The sequence below is a fragment of the Dryobates pubescens genome, chromosome 1 (assembly GCF_014839835.1).
Source record: "Dryobates pubescens isolate bDryPub1 chromosome 1, bDryPub1.pri, whole genome shotgun sequence".
In the NCBI taxonomy this organism is placed as follows: Eukaryota; Metazoa; Chordata; class Aves; order Piciformes; family Picidae; genus Dryobates; species Dryobates pubescens.
Window position 1 is genome coordinate 30,199,805 of NC_071612.1, and position 24,256 is coordinate 30,224,060.

Consider the following 24,256-nt stretch of genomic DNA (forward strand, 5'->3'; position numbering starts at 1 on the left):
TGGCTCCTGTTGAGCTTCTCATTCACCAGCACTCCAAAGGCTTTTTCTCCAGGGCTGCTCTCAAGCCAGTCCCTGCCCAGCCTGTATCAGTGCCTGGGATTGCCCCAGCCCAGCTACAGGACCCTGCACTTGGTCTTGTTGAACCTCATGAGGTTGTCATGAGCCCAGCTCTGCAGCCTGTCCAGGTCCCTCTGGATGGATCCCTTCCCTCCAGCTGTCACCTGCACAACACAGCTTGGTGTCTTCAGTGAAATGCTGAGGGTGCCTTTATGCTTCTGTCCATGTCACTAACAAAGATGTTGAACAAGCCTGGTCACAGTACTGATCCCTGAGGGACTCCAGTTGTCACTGGCCTCCACTGGGACATGGACCCGTTGACAGCCACCCTTTGGGTGCAGCCCTCAAACCAGTTCTGTATCCACTGAATGCTCCATCCATGGAACCCGTCCTGCACCATCCTGGAGACCAGGATGTGGTATGGGACAGTTTCAAAGGCTTTGCTCAGGTCCAAGTCAATGACCTCAGTTGCTCAGCCTTCATCTATTATATAGTTTCCCCTGTGCCTTTGTACAATGCACAGACCTTGGAGCAGCCATGGATTCCGTTGTTGTTTCTTTGTTCTCCCCAACATTACTGTGTATTAACTTCTATCCCAGTTGGGATTTGGAAGTCTTTATAAATTAAAAAGTGACTAACCAGAAATATTCTCTGGAAATCGTAAGAGTGGATTTCTTAATGTATGTATATATATATATATATATATATATATATATATGTAATTTTTGTGGTAGTTACTCCTCCTAAAGTAATAAGGTAATTTTTAAAGTGTCACGATCAAACCACTGGAAAATCTTTTAGTGAAGTTCTCTTGTTGTGTCTCTGGGATTGCCCCAGTTGAAACAACAACTTAGCACAATTTGTATCCTTTTGGAGGCAAGGTGTTAAAAACTGGATTCACAGAAATATTTAGTACCATAATCCTTTGGTCTGAAAATGACATGCAATAGGCACATCAAGACATCCTCAGGCACACCAAGGACAAGAGGGTCAGCATGGTTCTACCAAAGGGAAGTCATGTCTGACCAACCTGATAGCCTTCTATGAGGACATAACCAGGTGGATAGGTGATGGTAGAGTGGATGTGGTTTATCCTGATTTCAGTAAGGTATTTGACACTGTCTGCAACATCATCCTGGCAGCTAAACTGAGGCAATGTGGTCTGGATGATCAGGGAGTGGGGTGGATGGGAAATGGTTCAAGGAAAGCACTCAGAGAGTTGTGGTCAATGGGACAGAGTCTAGTTGGGGGACAGAGTCTAGTTGGAGGCCTGTGTCTAGCGGAGTCCATCAGGGGTCAGGACTGGGACCAGAGCTGTTCAATATATTCAACAATGACCTGGATGAGGGCACAGAGAGCACTGTCAGCTGATGGCACCAAACTGGGTGGAGTGGCTGACCCAGGAGGGTTGTGCTGCCATTCAGGCAGATCTGGACAGGATGAGGGTTGGGCAGGGAGAAATGCAATGAAATTCAACAAAGGAAAGGGGAGAGTCTGGCATCTGAGAAAGAAAAAAAACATGGAGCACAATAGGTTGGGAACTGACCTGTTGGAGAGCAGTGAAGGGGAAAAGGACCTGGGGGTCCTCGGGAGGTTGGGAGGTTGACCATGAGCCAGCAATGTGCTCTGGTGGCCAAGAAGGCAAATGCCATCCTGGGGTGGATTCTGGGGTTGTGAGTCTCCCTCTCTGGAGATATTCAAGACCCAGCTGGATGTGTTCCTGTGTGATCTGCTCTAGGTGCTCCTGCTCTGGCAGGGAGGTTGGGCTGGATGAACTTTCGAGGTCTCTTCCAGCTCCTAACATTCTGTGACTCTGTGATTGTGTGCAATACTCTCTACATAAAATGAACAGCATTGTTCTGTATTCATCACTGGCTCTATACCTTTCTTCTACATGCTGGAGCAATTTCACATCTCAGTTTTGGATTACATCAACAGGATGATGCAGTTAGATGCTGCTTGGTAAAACAAATGTCAACCATTAGTCTAAGAGACTGGGAATTAATAAAGGATCAGTAACAGATACCTGGCAATACATTAAATGTCCCAATAAAGTCATATGGAAAATTAATGAAAGTGTGAAGTGACTTTAAAATGCAACCACACTCTGTGCATCAGGACAGCTGCTAATGAAGCACAGGAATGGTAGAGACAGAGAAGGGTGATTTTGAGAAGCAGAAATTAATTGTAGTGTCTTTATCATTGTGTTATCAATGATGGATTGCTCCAAATGTTAAGCTGAGCTATTAGGGAAGGAATAACAATGCTTAATAATTGCTGAACTCTGTTTTCCTGAGCCCTGTTAATGCCTGATGAAGGCCCAGCTGTATTACTTTTAGATTAGTGAGTGCATCCTTCTTCATGGACTGTGATGATAATCTTCTATTCCTATGATCAAAGAGTCATAGAATCATAGAATTGTCAGGGTTGGAAGGGATCATCCAGTTCCAACCCCTCTGCCATGAGCAGGGACACCTCACACTACAGCAGGTTGCTCACAGCCACATCCAGCCTGGCTGCAAAAACGTCCAGGGATGAGGCTGCCACCACCTCCCTGGGCAACCTGTGCCAGTCTCTCACCACCCTCATGGGGAAGAATCTCTTCCGAACATCCAGTCTGGGTTACAGAAGCTACCTTGAAAGCAGTGTCACTCAGTTGGGAGTGATGACTTGGCATCTGTAGCCTTTCATGTACTAATTTAGTCTCATTAGCGACCTCATGATTTGTAGAATACAGAATACAGAATTAACCAGGTTGGAAAAGATCTTTGAGATACCAAGTCCAACCTATCACCCAACACCATCTAATCAACTAAACCATGGCACTAAGTGCCTCAGCCAGGCTCTTCTTAAACACCTCCAGTGATGGTGACTCCACCACCTCCCTGGGCAGCGCATTACAATGGCCAATCTCTCTTTCTTCTTCTCTCCTGAGGGAGCTTCACAGCATGGTAGTAATTCCTTCTCCCTGAAACAAACATCCCTGTCCTGCTGACTTCTTTGGGGAAATGCAGTTTTAGCTGCAATGCTTGGAATTCTTTGTAGGTTTACAACACACAGGCAAATCATCCAGATCGGTTTTAAAATGCTTGATTAATCCAAACCCAGATCCTCAATCCATGGGTTTAGTCCTGCCATACACAGTGATGCATCTCCTGTGCATCTGCTGAAGGTAAATCAGTTCTGTGTGCTCTTGGTACTAGTGATGTGGAGTTGCAAAAGCAATAGGTGATGCCAGGGATTTATCAGGAGGGAAGGCAGCAGACCATTAGATCTCTATCAAGAAAATGTGGAAGGCAAAACACCCCAGGAGGTTACTGAAAAGTAAGGAGAAAGACAACCTCTTTCCTGGATTCTAGGCAGGGAAATAGTCTGTCACAAAACCTTTCTGTGAGAACTGCATGGAGCATACTGCAGGTGGCACAGGCAAAGCCAGAAGCAAGATGAAATTTACATCAGAAAATAAAAAAATAAGTTCTATGGAAAGGAGTAATTAGGCAGGAAGAGAGGATCCTCTTTTCTTTCGTTGTTTTTATTCCTTTTGCTTTTCTCCCTTCCTTTTCTTTTTACTTTCCCTTCTGTTTCTTATTCCTCCCTTTTATCTTCCTTTTCTTTTTTCTTCTTTTCCTTTTTTCTTCCTTTCTTTTTTTCCTTTTATTTTTTCTTGTTTCTTTTTTCTTTTTTCTTTTATTTTTTATCTTTCCCTTTTTTCCTTTTTTTTTTTTAATTCTGCATTTTCTTTTCCCCTTCCTTTTCTTTTTTCTTCCTTTTTCCCTTCCTTTTCTTTCCCCCCTTCCTTTTCTTTATTTTTCTTCCTTGTCTTTATTTTCCTTCCTTTTCTATTTTCCCTTCCTTTCCTTTCATTTCTTTCCTCTTCCCCCCTTCCTTTTGTTTTCCCCCTTCCTATTCCTTTTTTCTTTCTTTTCTTTCTTTTCTTTTTTTCCTTCCTTTTCTTTCCTTTTTTTTTTTTATTTTTTTTTAAGTTTGTCCTTTTTTTTTGTCTTTATGGTGATGATTTGCCAGTCAGTGTCTCAGATAGTCAATGTTACTGTGATAACTTGGCATACACCTTCTCCCACTAGCTGCAGGACTTTCCCAGTCTTTGGCTAGTTTTAAGAGGAAGAATTGAGCCATTCTGCACAAAGTTGGTGTACTTTCTTGTTGTAAGCTTCTGTGGTGGGTTAAAATCCAACCCCAACTTCAACTTTGCCAGAGCATGGAAGAGTATGGAAGCAATGGAAGCTCAGATAGGGGCACGGCTGAGAATCTCTCCCCTACTCCTTCCTCCTCCCTCCCAATAGCGAGGGAAAAAAGAAAGGAAGGAGCAAATCTACCAAACAATAATTTAGAGTTGGCTTGGAAGTAAAGAGGTAAAGAGTTCTCTTTAAACAAAAAAAAAAAAATATATATATATTTATATATATACAGGTAAGGTTCACAAGGGCAAGGAACAAGGATGGATAGGAGGGGGACAAAGAAGAAGAATACAAAACCAGTCTCTCTCTGAAGAGGCACAGAGGCAGCAGGGAGGATGTTCAGGCCTGACCACGTGGCAGAGGAGCAGGAAGGCAGCTGCAGTAGCTCTCATCCAGGAGAGGCAGGAGCCAAAAAGAGCCTAATGGCTGGAATGCCCTGCTTTTTATACCCTAGCTGGGCAGTGAGGGGCGAGTGGAACAGACTCAGTTTCCCAGGGGGAAAACGCCCTGCAGGGAGGGCTAAGCACCCACAAGCCCTCCACCCTGCTTTGTTTTTTCTCGTGATGGGCGTTAACCCACCACAGAAACAGAGTCACAGAATCACAGAAGCATTCAGGTTGGAAAAGACCCTTAAGATCACCAAATCCAACCCAGAACCCTACTCTACAAGGCTCACCCCTAAACCATATACTCAAGCACCATTACCAAACTGCCTTGAAACACAGCCAGAGTTGGTTCATGAATTCTGAGCTCCTGCTCTTCTACATTAGCTGGTATCTCTCACCTCTGACTTTGTAATATGTGCATTTAAAAGCAGATATGTAGAAACAGTAAATGGAAGGAGTAATTTCTTTTCTGGTCTCTCTTTGCTGACAAACTGGACCTTCCTCACACTGTATGTGTGTGATGTAGTTTTAGGCTGATGCCTAGGAAATTTTCCATAGATCCTGAGTGGAAAGTGATAGAATTTAAATAAATTACCATTGGATGTAAAGGGAAAGTAATGATAAGGTCTAAATAATCCCCTTGGTCTGACAACTAACAGAAAGTTAGTTGTATCAGCTACTCTGTTCTTTTTGTCAGGTCTTGGCTCCATCAGATACTGCTTTTGGCTGTTGCTTGGCTGTTGCTGACCTTGGCTGCATTCTTGTTGTGGCTAAGTAACAAACAGCTACTCTCTGCTCTTCTCTTTTCCCTTGTACAGGGGGGAAGGGGGAAGAGAGGGGGAAGATGTTGGTAGCCCCCTGTTTTTATCTTGGGGGGGGTCCTTGTGCTGCTTATAAATTGTAAATCCATGTAACTATTGGATATTTTGTACACATTCACTGCATTCCGCATTTCTAGATTGTAGTTTGCTGGTAAACACAGCTTCATTTGCCTCCATCCCAAACTGAGCTGGTCTGGCAATTTTATTTTGGGAGGTAGTTCTCCAAAGTAGTTGTGGGGGGGTGTAATTTCAGCCCACCACAGTGTGTTAACTATGCTGCCAATGAGGCACATCCACCTTTACTCAGTAAGAGTTTGATCCTGCAAGGAATTAACTGCCAAACACCAATATAGGCTGGGCAGGGACTGGCTTGAAAGCAGCCCTGAAAAAAAGGCCTTGGGGGTGCTGGTGGATGAGAAGCTCAACAAGAGCCAGCAGTGAGCACTTGCAGCCCAGAGAGCCAAGCAGAGCCTGGGCTGCAGCAAGAGAAGTGTGGCCAGCAGGGCCAGGGAGGTGATTCTCCCCCTCTGCTCCACTCTGCTGAGACCACACCTGGAGCTCTGCGTCCAGTTCTGGAGGCTCTATTACAAGAAGGATCTGGAGGTGCTGGAAGGTGTCCAGAGAAGGGCCACGAGGATGAGCAGAGGGCTGGAGCTGCTCTGCTATGGAGACAGACTGAGGGAGTTGGGGTTGTTCAGTCTGGAGAGGAGAAGCCTCCCAGGAGACCTAATTGTGGCCTTCCAGGATCTGAACTGGGCTACAAGAAAGCTGGAGAGGGACTTTTGAGGGTGTCAGGGAGTGACAGGACTGGGGGGAATGGAGCAAAACTAGAAGTGGGGAGATTCAGCTTGGATGTTAGGAAGAAGTTCTTCCCCCTGAGGGTGGTGAGAGACTGGCACAGGTTGCCCAGGGAGGTGGTGGAAGCCTCACCCCTGGAGGTTTTTGCAGCCAGGCTGGATGTGGCTGTGAGCAACCTGCTGTAGTGTGAGGTGTCCCTGCCCATGGCAGTGAGGGTTGGAACAAGCTGATCCTTGAGGTCCCTTCCAACCCTGACAATTCCATGATTCTAACAGGAAACTGGTGGTGGTGGAGTCACCATCCCTGGAGGTGTTCACGTGCCATGTAGACCTAGCTCTTAGGGACATGGTTTGATGTTGACTCTCCAGTGCTGGGTTGAAGGTTGGGCTGGAGGGTCTTTAAGGATGTGCTATGTGATTCTATGATTCTGTGAAACACTATGAACTGCAAAACTGATGTGTGACTGCACAACTAAGGAAGATTTCCTCGGGTCATACTTCATTCCAGAAGTTGCTGCAATCAGAACTGACTGCAAAACTCAAGCAGCAAAAAGCCACAATGAAATCACGCTATTTAAATCTTCAGAGTTTCTGTTTTATAAAAGAAGAAAATTTAATGGTGTCTGAATATCCGAGGGCTGAAAAAGACATCACTTGTAGCATGACAGCAGCCACCTGCAGCGTCCACCAGAGCCAAAGACAGGACTTTTTGACTCTTCGAGTTTGTTAATTCCAAATAAGTCATTTTAATTACCAGAGGATTAGGGGTGAGGCAACACAAATAATACATTCTGGCTGCTGGCAGGAGACCACAAACAATAATGCTAATGCTCTCCTTTGAATGTCTTTGCAGATTTCAAACCTGTATATATATGACACTGTCCTGCTCTTGGCCAACGCCTTCCACAAGAAGCTGGAGGACAGGAAGTGGCACAGCATGGCCAGCCTCACCTGCATCAGGAAGAACTCCAAGCCCTGGCAAGGAGGAAGATCAATGTTGGAAACCATCAAGAAGGTACTTCCCTCCCACCCCACCCTGATCCCCTCCCCGTCCCGAATTTCTTTGTCATTGATTTCTAAATTGCTTCACTAGCCAGTAGAATAGAATTAACCAGGTTGGAAAAGACCTTTGAGATCATCAACTCCAACCTATCACCCAACACCACCTAATTAACTAAACCATGGCACCAAGTGCCTCATCCAGGCTCTTCCTAAACACCTCCAGTGATGGTGACTGCACCACCTCCCTGGGCAGCACATCCCAATGGCCAATCTCTCTTGCTGGGAAAAACTTCTTCTTCACATTCAGCCTAAACCTCCCCTGGCACAGCTTGAGACTGTGTCCTCTTGTTCTGGTGCCAGTTGCCTGGGAGAAGAGACCAACTCCCACCTGTCTACAGCCTCCCTTCAGGGAGCTGTAGACAGCAAGAAGGTCTCCCCTGAGCCTCCTCTTCTCCAGGCTAAGCAACCCCAGCTCCCTCAGCCTCTCCTCACAGGGCTGTGCTCCAGACCCCTCCCCAGCTTTGTTGCCCTTTTCTGGACACCTTCCAGCATCTCAACATCTTTCCTAACCTGAGGAGCCCAGAAATGGACACAGGACTCAAGGTGTGGCCTAACCAGTGCTGAGTCCAGGGCAGAATGACTTCCCTGCTCCTGCTGGCCACACTGTTCCTGATCCAGGCCAGGATGTCACTGGCCTTCTTGGCCACCTGGGCATGTAGTTCCTTCTGAGGTCAATACTACTCATTACTGTACCAGCAATGACTTCTCAAAGCCATAGATCTGTGTCTCAGTCCAGAGAGGGAAAGAGCCTTAGCTCTTTTGAACATTGCCATGTTCTGAGGTACAAATGTGGCTAAAATATCAACAGCCCTCGAGGCTACTTATTAACAGAATAAAGTGGACGGGTCAGGACAGAGAGAGAGAGAGAGAGAGAGAAGAGGGAGGGAGAAGAGAAAAGGAATTATATTACCATCTGCCACCCCCCCAGGATGATTTGGGTCTGCAGAGGAAGGCTGCTGCCTTGTTGGCTGTACTGTCCTCTGCTGGAGGAGGGGAAGGAAAGATCCCAAAGTCCAAGTCCAAGTCCAAATCCTTCTTTAGGCAGCCTCTTCAGCTCCACGAGTTGCAGCAGGTGGAACTTAGGACACAGGGTTCCTCCTGGTCTGTGTCTCCCATGCTCCATGGTGATGTCTCTGTCATTTTCTCTCCTGGTATTGTCTTCATTTTTCTTCAGAGCAGACATTGCCCAGGTGTTTTCCTTCTCTTGCGCCAGTAGTTTTGTGCAGGTGTGTAGGTATGTGTCCAGGTGGTGAATCCATTGCATCCTTTGCACCATCCTCCCTTCCTGGGGTAACTGATAGGTAGAGATGGTCTTGTCTGTGCACATGCCAGAGACTCCTTATCCAGTGGTGTCTACCCAATACACATCAGATATTGTCTGGGCAAGGAGCAGAGGTGATCTGATCGTTGTTGAGTCACATCAAGAGAGACAAGACTGAGTCTCTTACATTCTGAAATACTTACAGTTTCTGAATGAAAATTATATTTAATTGAGCGAGAGGCAGAGGGATCATAATGTGTCATAATGAGTGTATCTGAAATGAAGCCAATGAGTTTGTTTACCAAGATTAGCAAACCAGCTGAATTCTCAAGTGCCAATAATAATAATAATAATAATATCCTATTGGAAAAGTGTCACAGGTTAGGAGATGAAGCAGACAGGATTTGCAGAAATAAACAGAGGTTGCAGAAGTTGCACTTGGATAATGTTCTGTGGAATTTACTGTGGCCCTGCTACTGCCATTAATTAATGTGGTGAAAGAATAGAATTGAGAGGAAGAAAAACTCTGACTCATTTAGTTTAGAACCTGTCTGTCATTACAGAACTCTATGGCTCTGAAACATCTCCACACTGCTTCAACCAATGTTAAGCTTGGGGACTCCACCACCTCCCTGGGCAGCACATTCCAATGTCTGACCACTCTTGCTGGGAAAAAATTCTTCCTAATACCCAGTCTAAATCTACCCTGCTGCAGCTTGAGGCCAATTCCTCTTATTCTGTCCCTAATATCTGGTTATAACTCATTCTGGAATTGGTGAAGAGTGCACTGTCAACAAGTTTTCTGACTACAAAAAAACAGGGTAGAGTGGCTGACAAACCAGAAGGTTGTGCTGCCATTCAGTGAGACTTGGACAGGCTGAGAGTTGGGCAGGGGAAAATGGAATGAAGTTCAGCAAGGGAAAAGGTAGAGTCTTGCACCTGGGAAAGAATAATTCCATGCACCAGTATAGGTTGAGGACTGACCTGCTGGAGAGCAGTGAAGGGAAAGGGAGTTGGAAGTCCTGGTGGATGGAAGGATGACCATGAGCCAGCAATGTGCTCTTGTGGCCAAGAAGGCCAATGACATCCTGGGGTGGATTAGAAGGGCTGTGGTTAGTAAGTGGAAAGAGGATCTCCTCCCTCTCTACTCTGCCCTGCTGAGGCTGCATCAGGAATATTGTGTCAAATTCTGGGCCACTCAGTTCAGGAAAGACAATGAACTGCTTGAAGGAGTCTATCACAGAGCCATGAGGATGAAGGGAGTGGAACATCTTCCGCACTAGGAGAACCTGAGGGAGCTGAGGGCTCTGTAGCTTGGACAGGAGGAGCCTAAGAGGTGACCTCATTGATGTTGCTAAAGATGTGCAGGGTGAATGCCCAGAGGCTGGAGACAGCCTCTGCTGGGTGATGCCCAATGCCAGCACAAGGGGCAGTGGTGGAAGCTGAGGAAGAGGAAGTTCCATGGAAATAGGAGGAAACATTTCTTCCCTGTGAGGGTGACAGAACCCTGGAACAGGCTGCCCAGGGGGTTTGTGGAATCTCCCTCTCTGGAGATGTTCAAACCCCACCTGGATGTGTTCCTGTGTGATCTGCTCTAGGTGATCCTGCTCTGGCAGGGGGGTTGGACTGGATGAGCTTTTGAGGTCCCTTCCAGTCCATGAAATTCTGTGATTATGTGAATAAATAGTTAAATTCAGCAGGAAACACAATCCCTGCAATGAATTTGGCCAGCTCTAGCAGTTGGTTCTAAATTCACTTCAGTAATAGGAACGATTCCCAAACACATGCTCACTTGTTTATTTGAAGTAAAGCTTTTGCACAGTGAGAGAAATAAGTATTAATAGAAAGTAATTAGACTGACAGAGAAATTAATCTTCACAAATAACCTGAGAATGAATACAAGTATGATTATATGGAGGATAAGCTCAGAAAAATGATGAGAAATTACTGCATAGATCTTCTCTCTTACCATACCTGACCTCTTACCAGTCATGTTTGTTTAGCTCACTGACAAACAGCAAAGTTTTAGTGCCAGCAGCAACAGAGAATCATAGACTCATAGAATCATAGAATTATAGAACGGTGCAGGCCAGAACTGACCTCCAAAGCTCATCCAGTCCAACCTCCCCGCAGTCAGCAGGGACATCCCCAACTAGATCAGGTTGCCCAGGGCCTTGTCCAGCCTCTCCAGGGAAGGAGCCTCATCCACCTCCCTGGGCAACCTCTTCCAGTGTTCCACCACCCTCATAGTAAGGAACTTGTTCGCAGTATCACAGTATCATCAAGGTTGGAAGAGACCTCAAAAATCATCAAGTCCAACCTTTCACCACAGACCTCATGACTCGACCATGGCACCAAGTGCCACGTCCAGTCCCCTCTTGAACACCTCCAGGGATGGTGACTTTACCACCTCCCTGGGCAGCACATTCCAATGGTGAATGACTCTCTCTGTGAAGAACTTTCTCCTCACCTTGAGTCTAAACTTCCCCTGGCGCAGCTTGAGACTGTATTCCCTTGGTCTGGTGCTGGTTGCTAGAGAGAAGAGACCAACTTCCTCCTGGCTACAAACACCTTTCAGGTAGTTGTAGACAGCAATGAGGTCTCCCCTGAGCCTCCTCTTCTCTAGGCTGAACAATCCCAGCTCCCTCAGTCTCTCCTCACAGGGCTGTGCTCAAGGCCTCTCCCCAGCCTTATAGCCCTTCTCTGGACACCTTCAAGTGTCTCGATGTCCTTCTTAAACTGAGGGGCCCAGAACTGGACACAGTACTCAAGGTGTGGCCTAACCAATGCAGAGTACAGAGGCACAATGACTTCCCTGCTCCTGCTGGCCCTAACATCCAATAAATCTGCTCTGCTCTAGTTTGAAGCCATTGTCCCTCATCCTGTCCTTGCAGGCCTTTGCAAGCAGTCTCTCTGCAGCCTTCCTGTAGCCCCTTTCAGGTACTGGCGGGCTGCTACTAGGTCTTCCTAGACCCTTCTCTTCTCCAGGCTGAACACCCCCAGCTCCCTCAGCCTGTCCTCGTACCAGAGCTGTTCCAACCCTCTGATAATTTTTGTGGCCCTTCTCTAGGCCCTCTCCATCAGGTCCATGTCCTTCCTATATGGACATAGACCCTATTCCTTCATGGCAAAAGAGCTGTACCTCATGCTATCATGAATCATAGGTGGAATTGTCAGTTAGTTCTGGTCTAAGAACTGTCAGTGATATTCAGCAGTGACGTGCAGCAGAAGTGCCAAATAGTTTCTCAGGTAGGAGATCAGAGTCTCTTTGCTATCAAATAAAAATTGTTCTGTTGACTTGAGAACACAACAGTGTTTTCACAACCAGATTTTTTTTCCCCTATGAATAAAATGTAAAAGTTGTATCAAATATTTATAACATTTTTTTCTGGTTGTAGACTAAGCTTTTTCCTTAACTGCAAAACAGCAGTGACTGGGTGGAGTGCCTGACACAGCCAAGTGTTTTGCTGACACTCAGCCTGACTTGGACAGGCTGAGATTTGGGCACGGAGAAATCGAATGGAATACAAAAAGGGCAAGGGGAGAGACTTGCACCTAGGGAAGAGCAACCTCATAGAGTAGGATAGGTTGGGGACTGACCTGTTGGAGAGCAGTGAAGGCGAAAAGGACCTGGGGGTCCTGGTGGATGGGAGGTTGACCATGAGACACCAATGTGCTCTGGTGGCCAAGAAGGCCAATGGCATCCTGGGGTGGATTAGAAGGGCTTTAGTTAGTATATGGAGAGAGGTTCTCCTCCTCCTCTGCTCTCCCCTGGTGAGGCTGCATCTGGAATACTGTGTCCAGTTCTGGGCCCCTCAGTTCAGGAAGGACCTCAGGGAACTGCTTGGAAGAGTCCAGCACAGAGCCACAAAAATGATGAAAGGAGTGGAACATCTTCCTTATGAGGAGAGCCTGAGGGAACTGAGGGCTCTGTAGCTTGGAGAGGAGGAGCCTGAGGGTGACCTCATTGCTGTTGCTAAAGATGTGCAGGGTGAGTGCCCAGAGGCTGGAGCCAGGCTCTGCTGGGTGATGCCCAATGCCAGCACAAGGGGCAGTGGTGGAAGCTGAGGCACAGGAAGTTCCATGGAAACAGGAGGAAGATTTTTTCCCCTGTGAGAGTGACAGAGCCCTGGACCAGGCTGCACAATGGGGTTGTACAATCTCCCTCTCTGGAGACATTCAAACCCCACCCAGATGTGATCCCTGTGTGACCTGCTCTAGGTGATCCTGCTCTGGCAGGGGGTTGGACTGGATGAGCTTTTGAGGTCCTTTCCAACCCCTGTCCCTCTGTGCTTCTGTAATTCTGTAATATTTTGGGGACAAAAAAGAAAAAAATAAATCAGGAAGTCTGAACAGGACCTATGAGACCAAGTGCAGTATTTTATAACATGACTGGCAAGCTGACATTCCCAGGTGAGGTCTTGACTGCTGGCAAATATTGCTTTCTTCAGAGACTTGCAGTACAGCAGTGCCAAAGCATATATAAAGTGGAGTTTGTCTTTCCAGTCTAGACAGGACTCAGGTAGGCTTTAACTATATTGCCAAGCTTTATAACAGCTCTGCAAAGCCCAGAGCAGTGATCAGGAATGTAAGCAAAACATTTTTGTCCTAACAATTAACACTTCCCTCTTCAGTTTTATATGTGTCACAGAATTTCATGGTTGCAAGTCAACCTTAGGGAAATTTGAGAGAGTAAACATTAAATGGGTCTTCATTTCTCCCCCAAAGAGAATTGTTTCTCTAAGTAGGATGAAAAAATTCTTTGACCCTTGGCCATCACGATAATTTATGATAATTAACACTAAAATTACTTGGATAGATCTCATCAGGAAGTTCCTGGATCATTTGCTGCCATACAGCCAGCCATTTCCTTTGTGAGCTCCCTCCACCAGAGATAAAACACATGCCTTAAACCAGGGCAGTGTTTAAGAGGGGTCCACACTGTAAGAGACCATGCAGAAAGACTGGGACGTTGTCATGAAACTCTAGGCAATACACTGTCCCACTCCACAAGCCCTGAGCAGGACAGCCAGTCCCAGTCAGAATGGGTTTACAAAGGGCAGGTCCTTCCTGAGCAACCTCATCTCTTTCTGTGACAAGACGTCCTGCCTAGCACATGAGGGAAAGGCTGTGGGAGATGTTTACCTGGATTTTCATAAACCTTTGACAGGGTTTCTCATGGCATCCTCACAAGAAAACTGTCTGCTCATAGCTTAGGTGGGCACAGGCTCTGCTGGGTACAGCACTGCCTGGCTGGGCCCAGAAAGCGGCGGTCAATGGAGTTAAATACACCTGCAGGGCAGTCACAAGTGGTGTTCCCCAGATTTGGGTTGGATGTTAGGAAGCACTTCCTCATGGAAAGGAGAACCAGGCACTAGGATGGACTGCCCAGGGAGGTGGTGGAGTCACCATCCCTGGAGGTGTAAGATTGGATGTGGCACTTAGTGCTATGGTCTGGTTGGTGTGGTGGTGTTAGGTCATGGGCTGGACCTGATGATCTCAGAGGTCTCTTCCAGCCTCAATAACTCTGTGACTGTGATTCTGTATGTATTATCTATAGTGAGTGCACAAGTGTCTTGGATAAACAGAAGGTTATCAGAATGATCTACTTAGGACTTTTCACTACATTTTCCATATTTTTTTTTGCTTTTCCCCATAGGGAGGAGTGAATGGCTTGACTGGAGACCTGGAATTTGCAGAAAATGGGGGAAATCCCAACGTGCACTTCGAAATCTTGGGGACAAATTACGGAGAAGATCTTGGCAGAGGCATCCGTAAGGTGAGGCTCCATGGAGATATTCACACAAAAGGCTATTTTGACTGATTTGTTTTGGTTTGTTTTAATGCTTTTCCCGTGTTCCATGTCAATGGCAAAGTGACTGATGGCACACCATGTGCTGGTATTATTAGGAGGAGTAAGGAAAGCCTTGAACTCTGTAGCCATCGATTTTGTCATTGCACATTGTCAGGTTGTTTGTGAGATAGGTGTGGTGGTTTAAGCCTTAACTGGGAGTTAAGAGCTCAGATGGGGGCAAGGCTGAGAATCTCTCCCCTGCTCCCCCCTCTCCTCCCTCCCAACAGAGAGGAAAAAAAGGAAAGGGAAGGAGCAAATCCACCAAGCAATAATTTGGAGTTGGCTTGGAAATAGAGAGGTAAAGAGTTTTCTTTAAACAATATATATATAACAATAACAGGTAAGATTCACAAGGGCAAGGAACAAGGATGGATGGGGGGGGTGAAAGAAACAAGAATGCAAAACCAACTCTCTCTCTGAAGAGGCACAGAGGCAGCAGGGAGAAGGATCAGGCCCAACCATGTGGCAGAAGAGCAGGAAGGCAGCTGCAGTAGCTCTCATCCAGGAGAGGCAGGAGCCAAAAGGAGAACTAATGACCCCAATGCCTTCCTTTTTATACCCTGGCTGGGCAGGGAGGGGGGAGTGGAACAGACTCAGCTTCCCAGTGGTAAACGCCCTGCAGGGAGGGCAAAGCACTCGTAAGCCCTCCCCGCTTTGCTTTCAGAATGGGTGTTAACCCACCACAATAGGGTGTGTTCATCTGCTGGTTGACTGTACCCCTCCAAAAAAAACCCAAAACAAAGCAGTGAAAGGTGTTGTTTTGGAGGCCTTGCCACTCATTTCCCAAGCAGCAAATGTCACATTGAGTTGCATTTAAAGCACCCAAATTGGCACTTGGATAGGTATGACCAACGTGGGATCATGCAGCTAATAGGTGATTAAAATATATAGGTGCAGAATGAGAAGATCTGCTGCAGCATAGACAACATTTGTGTCACCTCTTGTCTCCCTGAAATAAATACACAATGTTTTAGTAGAAATTAACTTTTAGAGAGGAAGTGTCATGTCAAATGCTGCCAATCACAGGCAAAATACTTGGCCCTTAGGTTTAAAAAATGGCATATAGATCTCCAGGAATTTATTATTATTGTTTTCTTTTTATTTTCTTTTGTGCTAGCCCATAAAAATAAACTTCAATGTTGAGTAAGGAATGCTGGAAGCAGGTCTCTGTTTGCAGTGTCCATCCTTGTTGTAGTTTAAGATTTCCTGGAGTCCAAAGCCCAAATGGAACAGATTTGGATTGCCTCCCCTCTCCCTTCTTCCCCATAGGGGAAAACCAAATTAGGCAGAAGAAAAGAGAGGCAAAATTATGAAAGAAAGAGTCTAGAATTGATTTGGAAGTAGAAAGGTAAGTTTAACAAAATATATGTAGCATTTGAGTAAAAGGGAAGTTACAAAGTTATAAGGAAAAAGGGTAAATAAAAAAATACACAAAACCAGGCCCAGCTGGCAAAGGATTCTCTGCATGCAAAGGTGGAGTCTCTGTAGGTGCAGTCCTTAGGAGCTGGGATGCAGCATGGAGCAGGCCCCACCACATGCTTGCAGCAACAGCAGGGAGCAGCAGGGGCAGCCTCTGGGGGAGGGAGGAGCAGGAGCAAGCAAGAGAGCCAGGAAATGGCTCCCCTTAAAGAGGCTTGGGTGGGCAGGACGGGGAAGTGGAATAGGCTTTGACTCAGGGACCCCTCCCCCTGGGAGAGGGGACCAAGTCTCTCTGCCCACCTGGGTCAGGTTTCTTTGTCCACATGGGGGCTAGGTTCTTATCAGCCCACCCCGTCCAGGGCTGGGTGTAACCTGGCACAATCCTTAACTTTGCACAAATGCCCATCTGCCATGGCAAAACCCTATGGTGCCTCTTAGGGAAACAAAAAGCTTGCAGTCTATTCCAGGAGCAACTGTCCTTCAAAGACAGACCTCCTGAAAGATGGTTCCAAGATATTTTCATTTACTGTACCAGATCACCCTTCCTTTTATGTGTGAGGAACCTCAAGTGATTGTCTGAAAGCAAATGACAGAGGAAATGTCATGTGGAATGGTCGCATGCACCGGTGTTGCTATATATGATGAAGTACATCGTTTGTCTGTACACTTTCTGTGATAGCAGATAACTGGTCTGGAGGAAGGAAGAGATAAGTATGAAGGTAAACAAGTCCTGCAGTTTCTCCCCTGCTTTTCATTGGAGCTGTTATTCCGTTCCTGATGTTCCATCTGTTATCAATACTTCCATGCACACATCTGGAGCAGAGGTCCTGCCAGATGCTTCAGAAACTAAACAGAACTGCATCTTGTTGTTATTGGGAGGTGCATTTTGCCAGGTCTTTGGGCAAGCAGAGTGTTGGAAGAGACCTTATTCCCTCATCTGTAAATTCAGTCCATTTTTAACATACCTTGATAAGATTTATCATTGTCCATGCTATGCATCAAGAAGGCATTTAATCTTTAGAGCAACCAGGTAGTCCTCCCTCAGACAAATCTGTATCTCTTAATTTAATTTAATTGGTTGACTTTGGCTGGGTTACAGAAACTATTTGGGTTATAAATGATATGAAAAATGGATAATAATAAAAATATTAATAACTGTTATTAATGTGAACATTTGCCAAAATGTATAAATAGTTTCAATGTACACATCCAAGTGCCAGGTTCTGCACATTGGCCACAGCAACCCCATGCAGTGCTACAGGCTGGGGTCAGAGTGGCTGGAGAGCAGCCAGGCAGAAAGGGACCTGGGGGTATTGGTTGATGGTAGGCTGAACATGAGCCTGCAGTGTGCCCAGGCAGCCAAGAGGGCCAATGGCATCCTGGCCTGCATCAGGAACAGTGTGGCTAGCAGGAGCAGGGAGGTCATTGTGCCCCTGTAAGCTGCACTGGTTAGGCCACACCTTGAGTCCTGTGTCCAGTTCTGGGCTCCTCGGTTTAGGAAGGATGTTGACGTGCTGGAAGGTGTCCAGAGGAGGGCAATAAGGTAGGTGAGGGGCTTGGAACACAAGCCCTATGAGGAGAGGCTGAGGGAGCTGGGGTTGCTTAGCCAGGGGAGGAGGAGGCTCAGGGAGGACCTTCTTGCTCTCTACAACTCCCTGAAGGGAGGTTGTAGAAAGGCAGAGGTTGGTCTCCTCTCCCAGGCAACCAGCACCAGAACAAGAGGACACAGTCTCAAGCTGTGCCAGGGGAGGTTTAGGCTGGAGGTTAGGAAGAAGTTCTACACAGAGAGTGATTGCCCATTGGAATGGGCTGCCTGGGGAGGTGGTGGAGTCACCATCCCTGGAGGTGTTCAGGAGGAGACTTGATGGGGTGCTTGGTGCCATGGTTTAGTTGATTAGGTGGTGTTGGATGATAGGTTGGATGCAATGATCTTGAAGGTCTCTTCCAACCTGGTCTATTCTATTCTATTCTATTCTATTCTACAGTTAGAATATATATTTGCAGTGGGAATGCCCAGGATTTAGGTAAATGTAAGAATTTTAACAGTTTTGTGCAAACTGTGAGGAAATAACCTGAAGAGAGAACCTCAGGAGACAAATGGTGCTCGACCACAGTTGGAGGAGACTCGACAAGAGCTGGTAAGCCAAAGAGGCAGTGGATTAGCTACTCACAGCTGATTCCACCCAAGTAGGGAGTGCTGCTGCTATGAGCTGCTGAGGCTTTGGGGAGCTCTCATGCAGCAGGCAGGGCAGGTTGCTGGCAGGAAGGCCCCGTGGTCCCGGGGCAGGGCTGGCTGCAGCAGGACAGCAGCTGTATGACACTATTGCTGCGACAGGCTCTTGCTTTGGCCTGGGGAAAGGGAAGCATGGCAAAATTCTAGTTGCAAGGGGAAGCGAGGCTTGGCTCCGGCTCCAAGGCTCATGGCTTCTCTAGCTTGCAGTGAGTAAGATCGTGGCTCTATCCCAGGCTTTGGACCAGGCAACTCGAGGCAACTTCAACCCAAACAGATCCAAGCAAGACAAGGCTTAAGCAAGGCAAGGGCAGCTAGAGATCGGCCTGTATATAAATCATGCCTGAGTTTCAACTGGGCCAATAGGGCAACTGAAACCAGCACATAGCTGCCCAATGGGAAGGGGCTGTGCCAGGCTGTGGCCATAGCAGGCAGACACATAGGCCTGGTCAGGCAGGAGCAGTGGGCAGTACACATGCCCACTGCCCCAGAGGCAGGGTTGTTTACCAGACACCCATGCCCCCATCCCCTTTGTTCCTTTTCCTGCCTCATCCCAACTTGCTGCAGGAAGGTGGGGGGAGAGGGGGACCATGGCTAGAGACATCAGGGTCTGTCTGAGTTTGCATTTGGCCCTACCATGACAGCCTGTCTGGGTGAATGTTTGAGGGAATCATTACATTATGCTCTTCCATTTCACAAAAAGAAGAGAAAGCAAGACTCACAGAAAGTTCTTAGCAATATAGAAGTACAAAAGGACCTCCTTGCCTTCCTAATTCTTTTCCAATGGCATGGTTTAGATTTATAGTGCAAATTCATACTATGGCATAGTTTACTTTTAAAGAAGAGATGAATGGCCATGGGCACACGTAAGTCATGCCAAGCAGTGAGATGGTACAAACAGACTTTTTGAAGCTTCCATGTTTGTCCTTTGCCATAGTTCAAGTACAAAAAAAAGACTTTCACTGCCTTTGAAAGGAAATAGGTTTGAAGCTGGTCACAAAGAATAGAGTTTTACACAGAATGTAGTTAGACCATGAGCAGCTCTGTTACAAGGACAGCCTGAGGGGGCTGAGGGTGTTCAGCCTGGAGAAGAGGAGGCTCCAGGGAGACCTAAGAGCAGCCTGCCAGTACCTGAAGGGGGCTACAGGAAGGCTGCAGAGAGACTGTTTGCAAAGGCCTGCAGTGACAGGACGAGGGACAATGGCTTCAAACTAGAGCAGAGCAGATTGAGATTGGATGTTAGGAACAAATTCTGCACCATGAAGGTAGTGGAACACTGGAACAAGTTGCCCAGGGAGGTGGTTGAGGCTCCTTCCCTGGAGATATTCAAGGATGCTGGACAGGGCCCTAGGCAACCTGATCTAGTTGGGGATGTCCCTGCTGATTGCAGAGGATGTTGGACTGGATGAGCTTTGGAGGTCCCTTCCAAGCCAGACCATTCTGTGATTCTATGAAACTTAGCATCGGAAGCCCTTGTTGAAGAGAAAAGCAAAGTTAAACTGTAGAGCACTGGAAGTAAATATTTGTTTATTCTTTCCAAGATGAATGTTTAAAATTAGGTAGCAAAATTATAGCAGATATCTATGAGATATAAAGGTTTTCTTGTTGAAGGTTACACTATAATTACCTGTCCTTAGAGCTCTGTGATGAGCTGTAGATGGATAAAAAGAAGAAAGTCTCCAGAGCAGAACAGATTAAATCTGTTCCTATTTGTTTGCAGGATTGTTTGGTTATGTTTGTTTGTCTCTTTTTGTTTGCTTGTTTCCTTGTTTTGGGGTTTTCCTGAGGCTGTGTGGGTTTTGTTTGGTTCGTTGGTTTTGTTTTCATTTGTTGTTTGTTTTGAATCATACAATCAATAAGGTTGGAAAAGACCTCAGATATCGTCAAGTCCAACCTGTCACCCAACACCTTCTGAGTAACCATGGCTCCAAGTGACTTTTTGAATACCTCCAGGGATGGTGACTCCACCACCTCCCTGGGCAGCACATTCCAATGGCCAATCTCTCTTTCTATGAAGAACTTCTTCCTAACACCCAGCCTAGACCTCCCCTGGCACAGCTTGAGACTGTGTCCTCTTGCTCTGGTGCTGCTTGCCTGGGAGAGGAGACCAACTCCCACCTGGCTACAACCTCCCTTCAGGGAGTTGTAGAAGGCAGTAAGGTCTTCCCTGAGCCTCCTCTTCTCCAGGCTAAGCAACCCCAGCTCCCTCAGTCTCTCCTCATAGGGTTTGTGTTACAAGCCTCTCACCAACTTTGTTGCCCTTCTCTGGACATGTTCAAGTGTCTCAATGTCCTTCTTAAATTGAGGAGGCCAGAACTGGACGCAGTACTCAAAGTGTGGCCTGACCAGTGCTGAGCACAGAGCAGAATGACTTCCCTGATCCTGCTGGCCACACTGTTCCTGATGCAGGCCAGGATGCCACTGGCCTTCGTGGCCACCTGGGCACACAGCTGGCTCATGTTCAGCTGCTGTCAACCAGTCCCCCCAGGTCCCTTTCTGCCTGGCTTCTCTCCAGCCAGTCTGTCCCCAGCCTGTAGCACTGCATGGTGTTGTTGTGGCCAAAGTGCAGCACCCAGCACTTGGACTTGTTCAATACCATCTTGTTGGACTCTGCCCATGGGTTCAGCCTGTCAAAGTCCCTCTGCAGAGCTCTCCTACCCTCTAACAGATCAACTCCTGCCCCCAGCTTGGTGTCATCTGCAAATTTACTGATGATGGACTCAATCCCCTCATCCAGATCATCAGTAAAGATATTGAACAGGATGGGGCCCAGTACTGATCCCTGGGGGACATCACTGGTGACTGGCTGCCAGCTGGATGTGGCACCATTCACCACCACTCTCTGGGCTCAGCCTCCAGCCAGTTCCTAACCCAGCTCAGAGTGCTGCTGTCCAATCCAAGGGCTGACAGCTTGGCCAGCAGTTTGCTGTGGGGGTTGGTGTCAAAGGCCTTGCTGAAGTCCAGGCAGACTATATCCACAGCCTGCCCCACAGCCACCAGGCAGTTCACCTGATCATAGAAGGAGATCAGGTTGGAGAGGCAGAACCTGCCCTTCCTGAGTCCATGCTGGCTGGGCCATTTGTTTTGTTTTTGAAACAGCATTCAGTGATGCAGTGACAGATTTAGGAAAAGTGCTGGTATAGAGAAAGAAACTTCCTTTAGAAAGAAATTTCTGTACATCTTGTGAGAACATGATCACTGTCCTTATGGAAGCACCTTTCAAAGAAAATCCAAAATAGTTCTTATTAAATAGTTCTAGTTTTTTACATTAAATTCTGCAGAGAAGGAACTTGGAATAAGTGTGGTGTTTGCAAGCAATATGATGAAGCTGGAGATATCATCAAAGAGAGAGAAGAAAAGTTTCAAGGCAAAATGCCCTAAGCTGCTTTCACTCTTTCGATAACAGGTCACATCTCTTAGCTTTGATTAAGTTCTGCTTTACAGTGTATGAGCTGCTAGTGTTGGAAGCAAATCACAATAATTGCAGGAGTCAGATATGTTGTTGTTAGCTGCACTAAGTAAAGTGCACTTCACAGTGTCGTGTACTCAGTGGTCTGACTACCAAACCATTTGGATTTCTCAATTCTAGTGGAAGCAGCTGCAATTAGCAGACTGACTGAAATCCCTGAACAAAGGCATCTTTCCTAATTAACATATGTCCAAGTACTTTTATAGGAGAAAGTGGAAGAGTAAAATCATGACAACAGGCCCATTGAATTCACTGGGACCAGAGGTTCTCCCAGAGTTAAGAGTGTAAAGAATTGTTGGTTAGTTTGGTTTGTTTTCTTTGATTTGATTTGATTTGTTTTGGATTTTTTGTTGGTTGTTTTGTGTGTGTTTTTTGTTTGTTTGGGTTTTTGGTTGTTGTTTGTTTGGTTTGGTTTTCTGAGGAACAATGAATGATTTTTATTAAAGCATGGAAACTTTGTCATTCCACTGGATTTCTCAAAAGTCACAGGCTCACAGGAGGTTAGGGGTTGGAAGGCACCTCTGGAGCTCTTTGAGTCCAACCCCCCTGCCAGAGCAGGGCCATAGAATCCAGCACAGGTCACACAGGAACACATTCAGACAGGCATGGAAAGACTCCAGAGAAGACTCCACAGCCTCTCTGTGCAGCCTGTTCCAGTGCTCTCGATCCTCACAGTGAAGAAGTTCCTCCTCATGGTGAGGTGGAACCTCCTGTGCTGGAGTTTACATCCCTTGCCCATTGTCCTATCCTAGGGTGCAACTGAGCAGAGCCTGTCCCATCTTGACCCCCAGCTCTCCTACCCTCTAGTAGATCAAATCCTGCTCCCAGCTTGGTGTCAAGGGTCAGCTGTCCCCTGGCAAGAGTGGAGCTCACAAGGCGGAGCACCTTGAGTCAGTGAGGCGGCATATGCTGGGGTTGGAGCAGAAAGTGCTTGTGAGTACCCTGGCTAGCCAGAGAGGAAGAGGAGAAATGATGTATCAACGTGTGGAAATTGCTTCCCTCCATTGTTAGCACAACACAGCTGAAAATGTTTGTTTGTTGTGGTGATTTCAAGACAGATAAGAAACCAATAGCAGTATTTGAGAAGACAGACAGAAACATCTCTATGGTTTCAGCTTGAATGTTGCATCAGTTCATAAGGCACTCTGGTTTCCAGCTAAATTACTCATCTCCTGTGTTTCAAAATATGACAGAGCTCACTAAGCATAAATCATCATTTGTAAAGTAAATGTTTTCAGTTGCTTTTTTTCTTAGATAAAAAAGTGGCTGATGGCTGGGCCCAAGGAGTTGGTGCTGAATGGAACCCCAGGGTTCAGCGCTGGGGCCTGTCCTCTTCAATGTCTTTAGCAATGATCTGGATGAGGGCATTGAGTGCACCCTCAGTCAGGTTGCAGCTGGCACCGAGCAGGGTGGCTTTGTCCACCTGCTAGAGGGTAGGGAGGCTTTGCAGCAGGACCTGGGCAGGTTAGATCCAAGGGCCAAGGTTCAGTGTATGAAGTTTAACAAGGCCAAGTGCCAGGTCCTGCACCTGGGTCACAACAACCCCATGGTGAGCTACAGACCTGGGGATGTGCGGTTGGAAAGCTGCCACTCAGAGAGGGACCTGAGGTGCTCTGGTTGACAGTTGATTAAATATGAGTCAGCAGTGCCCAAGTGGTCAAGAAAGCCAAAGGCATCCTGGCTTGGCTCAGAAACAGGGTGGGCAGCAGGGACAGGAGGTGACCATCCCCCTGTGCTCAGCACTGGGGAGGCCACACCTGGAGTGCTGTATTCACTTCTGGGCCACTCACTACAAGAGGTTCTGAAGCATGTCCAGAGAAGGGCAATGAGGCTGGAGAAGGGCCTGGAGCACCTGGACTATGAGGAGGGGCTGAGGGAGCTAGGGGTGTTCAGGCTGGAGAAGAGTCTTCCCAGAGACATGGAAATGTTCTTCCCAGGGCAGTGCTGGAGTCCCCATCCCTGGAGGTGTTCAAGCTGTGTGTGGATCTGGTGCTCAGGGACATGGTTTAGTGTTGACTCTTGAGTGCTGGGTCAAAGGTTGGACTGGATGAGCTGGGAGGTCTCTTCCAAATAGTTGTGTTCTGTGATTCTTACCTGCCAAAAGACTTCAGGATTAGGGGTGATTTTTCTTTTCGTCTCAATACCCTATTTGTGGCAATGCTGAGATATGTTTCCCATAAAGTGTCTGTAGCTGTACCCTGCAATTGAAACAATGTCAAGAGTGAGTTCCAGAGATAAGAATGATTTCCTGTTAACTGTGCAGCAAGTGAGGGCCAGCTCCTTGCACCTTTTGAGTTCTCTACAAATAATAGAGATGAGGATGATGAAGCTTTTGATGACTTCATAATATTTATAGTTCTTTTGTAGTATTGAAAGATTTCTATGATTCATCCTTAAGATTACAGTGTCCAGATTTTTGCTTTGTTCTAAAGCAAAGGATAAGTTACAGCACAAAATTAATAATAAATGCACTTGTCAGGATGTATTTTTGTTTCAACATGTCCAGCAAAAATTACAGAAAAAGAGATATGTATTATGTCTCAAATATTTTACCCTTTCACCCTAGTAAACAGGAAGAATTTAATTTGCTAGGACTCAGTTTTCTGAAAAAAAAAAGAAAAGAGAGAATCACAGAATTGTCAGGGTTGGAAGGGACCTCAAGGATCAGCCAGTTCCAACCCCCCTGCCATGGCCAGGGACACCT

General features: G+C 46.7%; 1 protein-coding gene across 2 annotated transcripts in view; it reads left to right on the forward strand.

Moving 5' to 3' along the window:
- GRID2 (glutamate ionotropic receptor delta type subunit 2) overlaps window positions 1-24,256 on the forward strand; it is a 1,073,619-nt gene that overhangs the window by 777,900 nt on the left and 271,463 nt on the right. For both annotated transcript variants that reach the window (XM_054163312.1, XM_054163301.1), the window contains 2 exons: window positions 7,111-7,272; window positions 14,240-14,359. In XM_054163312.1, coding sequence (XP_054019287.1) covers window positions 7,111-7,272; window positions 14,240-14,359 — 282 coding nt within the window. The remainder of the gene's footprint in view (window positions 1-7,110; window positions 7,273-14,239; window positions 14,360-24,256) is intronic.